The sequence below is a fragment of the Microchirus variegatus genome (genome assembly GCF_963457635.1).
Source record: "Microchirus variegatus genome assembly, chromosome: 9".
Classification (NCBI taxonomy): domain Eukaryota; kingdom Metazoa; phylum Chordata; class Actinopteri; order Pleuronectiformes; family Soleidae; genus Microchirus; species Microchirus variegatus.
Window position 1 is genome coordinate 17,606,372 of NC_139810.1, and position 8,148 is coordinate 17,614,519.

Sequence of the window (8,148 nt, forward strand, 5' to 3'; positions counted from 1 at the left end):
TTACAGCTTTTGGTGAAGACTTCCTTTCCAAACAGTATAACATGTTGGTAGCAGGTGATCAAACCTCTGTCCAGTGTGTGGGTCTGCATTCACTGCACTTGGCTAAAACCTTCCTCACCTACATTGCTTTTTGTTGTTGGTCCTGTTTCCATTGTCATCTTAATTATTGTTTATCTATTACAATGAAAACGATGAAACAGCATATTTACAACCCTGTTTGAGGCATCTACAGTACAATATATGAAGGCCACCATATTATTCTGACACTCATGGGAAGAGGAGGTTTAAGCAGATGTGTCCTCAGATTTTTACAATCTGCAGTCTCACCTTTAGATATCACTGATACTGGATATTGGGCTAGTTAGTCAGCTATATTGACTTTTGAGTAGAAATTTGATTAGAACTCCATGATTCTACAGCAATTATTGTTTGGGTGTGGAGTTTAGTGAAGAGTAATTTTACAGCACAGCTTTACCTTCAGAGGCAACCACAACTCCTCTTCACCGTAACGTCTTATAACTTCCCCATAATGACACACAACCCCAGTGATACCAACCATGCACGCGCACACAGACACAGAGTCACATGCATTCAAGCAGACACTCCTGCACATACATGAATGCATGAATAGTGACAGGTGCACAAGCACATTAATCACTCTGTGGCCCAAAAAAGATCTGCTGGGCTTAAAGCAGGGACCTTTGAAGAGAGCATTCCTGACAGTCTCTCTCTCTCTCTCTGTGTGTGTGTGTGTGTGTGTGTGTGTGTGTGTGTGTGTGTGTGAGTGAGTGTGTACACACAGGCATGACAGAGTGCAGGGGCTTTTGTCCACAGTGTAACTCTAATATATAAGAATCGTGAAGAGTCATTATTTTGTGTGGACTGGGCTCCGTTTCTCCATCTGACATTCCATCACACACACACACACGCACGCACACACACGTGTATGCGTACATACTCATACATACTGTTCTTGTTCCTGAAGACTATTGGTCCTGACAAGGTCAGTGTTTAGGCCAGAAAAGGTTCCAAAGAGGTAGCAAATACAAGCACACACACACGCCCTTTGTGTTGTAACATTGTCATGTCACAAGATGGATGAAGCTCCATTTTGAATTTAAGAAAGTCTCGTGATTTCAAAGTGGACATGAGTGATGAAGCAACAGAGTTCCCTCTTGTCATGAGAACAGAGTGGAAATGATTTCACTTTTATGTGAGTCATAATCACACACATAAGCAAATACTCATGACATGGACAGATGTTTTCTTTTTCTTTTCAGAGAAAATAAAAAAAAGCATACTTCCCAAAAAAGACATTCCTTCCAGGACGGTGACCTTGTGTTAAATCAAATTGTACAGAAAAAAACTCGACCACCACCCTACGATTATTATTATTATTATTTATAAAAAATACTCCCTCCCCACTGCAATGTGTGATGCCAAGCAGCGTCCATTTTGTGCAGGATGCTGCTTGGCATCACACATGGCAGTTCCACAGTGCTTGTAGACTCTTAGTCCCCTTATGCCTCATCACTTCTGCCTCGAAGACAAGCACAACAGGACAGCGGCACAATGTTATATCATGCCTCTTGGGAGTAATGGACGACAGTGAGTGTGTGTGTGTTGGTCTTTGAGGAGAGAACAAAAATGGGGGTGTATTATTTGTATGAGTGGCTGTATGAGCATGCGTGTGTGTGTGTGTTTGAGTATGTAGGCTGACCCAGATCTGCTTATTAGCATCAGGAGGAGGGGGACGACAGGCACTTAGAGCTTTGTGCCTGAGCATTGAACTGTGCTTGTGCTTCAGTGTCACACCATCGAGCTTCATACAGTGACACACACACACACACGCACGCACACACACACACAAACACACACACACACACACACACACACACACACACACACACACACACACACACACACACACACACACACACACACACACACACACACACACACACACACACACACACACACACACACACACACACACTTCTTCTTTTATTGTTCTGCTACCAAATACTCGTGCTGTCCAGGAAATAAACACACTTGGCCCATAAAACACACTTCCTATGTTAACTATCAGTTCCTTAAGACAAATACAAATATAATGGCAACAGTAAATGTACATAACATGACTGACAACCAACCTATCATCACATCGCATAGATTTGACAAGTGACATTAACACTGGCCACAACATAAGATAATAATAATAATAATAATAACAACATAACATGCAAAAAAAGGAGAAAAAACCCCCAGAAGAAATAGAACCACGTGAGGGACGATTAAGACCTATGTGATGTAATAACTGAAAAAATGAATTGTTAATGTATTTGATGTTTCACATCATATTCATCTCTGACATAATCCAGTTAATTCATGGATTGCTGAATCGGGCTATCAATGAAACTTGAAAGTTTTGTGTTGCTGATTTCGATAACTATGTACATATTTCAGTGAATCAAAAAATGGCATGCCCCAATAAACATACAAAACAGAAAGCCACATAAGCAGAAGTTCCTATAAGCAATAGTTGTATAAAAATGACACTTTACAGTAACATGTCTGTGTTGACTGGATGGTCTGAGCTGCAGTAGCTCTCTCACGTGCAGGTGTCCCACATCAGCAGCTGAGGCTTCACCGGGTCAGCTGAGAGTAACAGGATGGCAGACAAAAAGAAATCAGTCTCAAGCCTGAGGGAAAAATGTCTGTTTACATGGGTTCATTCAAAACGGACTCGTCCATTTATAGCAAATGATACTAGCTGACCCCATATTTAAGGTGATGATGAGTGAGAATTAGCTTGGCTGTACTGTAGATTAAAAACTGACAGCAACATAATTTAGATGTAATTTTTATGGCGGCATTGTCCCATTAAGGTAAAATGCGCATACTTTTTTGAATCATTAACTAGATTATCATTATATATCTACTGTATATATACATATGTATATATTATATACTATATACACATGTATATTATTATTATGATTATATTAAATATTAATGTATATATAAGATATAAATATATATACATATCATTAGAGCAAATGATTATCTCTCTCTCTCTCTCTCTCTCTCTCTCTATATATATATATACATATCTATCTATATATATATATATATATATATATATATAAGTATATTAATATTTTTTTCAACACAGCAACTTAGTATTAAATTAAATTAATTAATTAAATATTTGAATGGATAATGTACATTTTTTCTTATGAGGCGGAACAAATTCTGCGGCACCGAGATTCCAGTCGGACGTATTTTGCAGTAAGACACATTCAAAATGTCTTCTAAAGAGCAAGCGCTCTGTCAGATCTTCTCATTTCAGGACTGTAAAACTTCTCCTGATCCGATTTTTGAGCTCCCCACACCGGGTCTGACTCCCACAGGGGCGCCGATAGTGATAGATAACGGCTCCTTCCAGACCCGGGTCGGCTGGGCGATACCAGTGGCGGAGTATGACTCTCCGCGGCTGCTCTTCAGGTCGGTGGCGGCTCGCAGCAGAGGGGCCGCCCGCAGTGAAACACAGATCGGTAACGACATCCCGAACCTGGAGCCACTGCGATGGCTGCTTAAGAGCCAGTTCGACCGAAACGTGGTGGTTAACTTTGAGATCCAAGAGCTTATCTTCGACCATGTGTTCACACACCTGGGCATCGCCTCTGAGGTATGACTGTAACAGGGTTAATGTAGTTGATCCAGGGGCGTCGGTGTGGTTACAAGACTGTTGGGCACTGTTAATGTAATAATGGTTGGGTTCACACACACCAGTGTCAAGTCAGTGATGACCTTCCTGAGGTGGGTACTGTCTGTGTTTTGTCTGTTTAACCAACAGCAGCAAGAAAGGTCACCACATTCTTCAAGTCAGAGCTAAACCAGTGCATAATATGTGAATATATGAAAAAAAATAATATGAATTTAGTGACTTTTTTTCAAATGTTCCATACATTTTTCCCATCATCGTTATTTCCTTGACATTTGCAAAGCAGCAAGGGTATTTCCTCCAAACAATCAGCACAAATAGCATCACATATTGGATCAGAGTTAGGTTGTTTCATCATTTCTCTTTTACATGGATGTGAGTGATGACCTGATGATCTCTTGTTTTGTTTTTTTTCCTTGGGATTTTTACAGGGCAGTGTGGATCACCCCGTTGTGCTCACAGAGGCACCGTGTAACCCGCTGCACTGTCGGCAGATGATGTCAGAGTTGCTGTTTGAGTGCTATCGCGTCCCGCACGTTTCTTATGGCGTGGATGGCTTGTACAGTTTATACCACAGCAACAATCAAAGGAACATCCACCCTCCACACACTGGCCTTGTTCTTTCCTCAGGATACCACTGCTCACACATCCTGCCAGTTTTTAATGGCAGGTAAGGACTTATGTGTTTCTGTTGTTTTATTTACACCTCATTTTTATTTTTATTTATTTACTTTTTTAAATTGCTTGATTTTATATATTTTTTTGTTCCTCATCCTGTTCCTTTCCACAACACACATTTTGATTTATCATTGTAGGAACAGTGAAGGTCATAATAATAACAACATGAAAAACAAATGCAATATATCCATAAGTTAAGTGTCAAATCACAACATACATGATCTCAAGACCTTGCAATAATACAGAGAGAAGAAATAACTCAACATTTCACACATTGAGAAAGGAGCCATCTGCCTCAGCTAGTTGGGGAGAAAGGAGAAAAGGGGAGAGAGAAGAGAGGTAAAGAGGGGTAGATGGAGGGAAGAGTCCAGGTACCATCGACTAGTAGGTGTAAAGACAATAGTAAAATATTTATAGTGTAATGGTGTTATTCAAACTAGCAGCAGTTTTGTTCAAGTGTCACAGTAAGATATGACGGGGTGTCTTTGGGCCAGCCTGTACAATATTTAAACCTGAGCTTTACCTCATGTCAAAACTGTTGACATAAAACGTTTTATCTCACTGTTCGTATTCTCCGAGTCCATTTGTGTCATGTTTTTAATCAAAGGTTGGATGCGGGAAACTGTAAGCGTGTGAATGTGGCCGGAAGCCAGGCAGCATCCTACCTGCAGCGCCTCCTCCATCTGAAATACCCAGGTCACGTTGCTGCCATCACTCTCAGTCGCATGGAGGAGCTACTGCATGAACATAGTTACACTGCTGTGGATTACCATGAAGGTACAGTATGTCAGCGCATTCATCTGTACAGTGTATATACATGTTTACAGTTGAGATATGTTAAATGCCATAATTATCTTCACATCACCCGTTTCCTCCATGTTGTGTTCTCTGCAGAGCTGGAAAAGTGGCGTAGCCCAGCGTTCTATGAGCAGGAGGTTCACCGTATGCAGCTTCCCTTCTCAATTAAAGTGCCAGGCGGCTGCGTGAGTGTGGAGGAGAGGCAGGAGAGACGAGCTCAACAGCTTCGACGGCTTCAGGAGATCAATGCTCGCCGCCGGGAGGAGAAGCTGCAGCAGGACCAAGAGAAGCTGGACAGACTTATGGCAGTGCAGGCAAGGAACCTATTGTATCCTATGGTTTAGTTTTTTTCCAAAATGTTATTTCGTACGACTAAGAAACTATGGAAAGACAGGTTTTCTCTTATTCACTACAATAGTGTCTTTATGAACATGCAAAAACATATATAGCTGTAGCTGTACCTGTTTTTGAATTGAAAGCTCAGCCTGTGTGTGCTTTAAAGTAATCATCAGAGGTTTGTGTGTCCAGGAGTTGCTGGATGATGGCCTGTTGGATCAGTTTCATAAGAGCCTGGTGGAGCTCAACATGGACTCAGCTGAGGAGCTGCAGTCGTACATCAACAAACTGCAGCTGGCCGTGGAGCAGGGCAGACAGAAACTGCTGCAGAGTGATGGAACAGAGCTGAAGATGGAGGTGGGTGTTCGTTTTAAAGTTGCATGTCCAGTGAAGCATTTAAGTAATTCAAAAATATCATATGCTACATGTTAAAAAAACAAACAAAAAAACATCTAAGTTCTTAGATCAGTTGTTTTGTTTATTTTTGGCTACAGAAATCAAGAATGATTCTATTAACTCTTATAATGGGAGAATTGATTTCTGTTTTTAATTGTTTGCATACTTGCATTCCCAGTGTATTATAAAAGCCGTGTTTTGTATATGAACTGTGTTACCTGGGTTTCAACTAGGGATGCATACGCATCCACTTCTAATGAGGAAGTGGTCAAATTGCATATATATTCATACACAGTACAGTATACTGTTGACATCTAACACACTGTAAAATGACAGCAACTGTCAAAGTTTGGAGCCACTGCGCTGTTGTGAAATTCAAATTATTCAATAAATAATTAGGTGTATATATTATCATTATCGTGCTGTGCTGTGCTGTGGGGCTCTTGCCATCATTTGCTGCAGTGGATGTACTGCAGCTGACACCAGGCCTGAGGCTGTTCTGTCGCTCTCTGTCAGGTTTCTGAGCTGGAGCATCCGATAGACGAGGGAGATGGCGTGGCGCTCATGGATACTGACTTCCCTGAGGACACGCTGCCAGAAAAACCTGCTAATGTGGTTCAGGTAGTGGCGCAGAGAAAAGTTCCCAGACAAACATTCAGATCCTCATTAATCCTGTGAAAGCAGTTACCTACATATTTCAATATGTGGCAGAATGAGTGGAACGCATTTTGTTTGGTGCACTGTGTTTGTGTAACAGAAAACTTTTCTCATGGACCGACACACTGGTGTTGGCTCCTCCAAACATTTACAACAGTGGAAAAATTACTTTCATCTTCTCTCCAGCCGATGTTCAGCGTGGCAGAGTACCATCAGCTGTTTGTAGGGACAGAGCGTCTGCGGTGTCCAGAGATCCTATTCCAGCCATCGTTATCTGGAGAGGACCAGATGGGAATGATTGAGACGCTACAGTATGTCCTGGCCAGGTAGTGATACTCTTTAGCAAGTGTGCATGGTGTCGGACATGTACATGTACATGTATGACAGCCAGACATGTAACCCACACTCATCTCTTGACTACCAGTAGCTTAACCATCCATTTCCAATGCTACATGCAGGTATACTCCAGAGCAGCAGGAGGCACTGGTGAGCAATGTGTTTCTGACAGGAGGAAACATGCAGTACCCAGGGATGAAGGAGAGAGTGGAGCGTGAACTGCGGGCCATGCGACCGTTCCAATCACACTTCAAGGTACTGCCTACATTCTTTTTTTTATAAGTGTACATGTTTGTCTATGGTGCCAAACCATAATGGTATAAGCCACATCACAGGATTTCAATTCTGAGATTTTGCCCACAGAACATCTCTTTTTGCACTAATGTTAATTCATGGCACAAATGAGAAGCACAAAGACGACTACTTTGTCTTTGCTTACTCACAATATAAATAGACATAAATGACTGATCTTCCACATAGACTTAATCCTGTTAAATGGTTCATTTCTACACTTTCTTACAGTGGAAACCAAAATAAGTGGTTTGCATTCGACTGAAGGGCTCATATAGTTTAGGTTTAGATAATCCAGAGGTAATCTGTTTTCAAAAACTCTGCTCAGGTGACCATGGCGTCGCAGCCAGCCCTGGGTGCTTGGTATGGGGCGAGAGACTGGGTCTTGGAGCATCCACCTGTAGGAGGAGGGGGAGCAGCAGAAGAGGGATGGATCAGCAGACAGGACTATGAGGAGAAAGGAGGCGAGTATCTGAGCGAGCACTGCGCCTCTAACCTCTTCATTCCCATGAAGCTCGCCAAACTGGTTCCTGCTCGCCCTGCTGAGCCATCCATTACCACACCGGTTTCAACAGGAGCTCCTGCTGCTGTCTCCATGGTTACGTCTTCCCTGACTACCCCCTGTTCTACAGTTGCTGCTGATGTTACGGTGGTAACCACAGTAACCACCTGAACTGAGAACTAAGAGGTTATGTTGATCCGATTTCCTGTTTTCAGGGCTGTGTGAACAAGGAATTACAAAAAGGCAATTCAGATTGTCAAATCAGATTACTGTCTAACACTTCAGTTTGTGGTCCATGATACATTGCCTTGTGACACGAATGAGGAAGCCTAGCCTTATCACTATACTCTCACAGCATTTATGTGCTAATGTTGACATCATTGACCTGCACCACAGAGTGCTGCCCTCTAGAGGTAACTCTCACTCT

The 8,148-nt window shown here is 42.0% G+C and overlaps 1 protein-coding gene across 1 annotated transcript; it reads left to right on the forward strand.

The window, feature by feature from the left end:
- Positions 1 to 3,307: 3,307 nt before the first annotated feature.
- Positions 3,308 to 7,892, forward strand: actr5 (actin related protein 5; the record flags this gene model as incomplete). The annotated part of the gene is made up of 9 exons (XM_083895455.1): positions 3,308 to 3,691; positions 4,159 to 4,397; positions 5,013 to 5,182; positions 5,300 to 5,517; positions 5,732 to 5,896; positions 6,452 to 6,556; positions 6,779 to 6,918; positions 7,051 to 7,183; positions 7,548 to 7,892. 9 exons carry the CDS (start codon positions 3,308 to 3,310, stop codon positions 7,890 to 7,892), a joined length of 1,899 nt encoding a protein of 632 aa, XP_083751581.1.
- Positions 7,893 to 8,148: the final 256 nt, after the last annotated feature.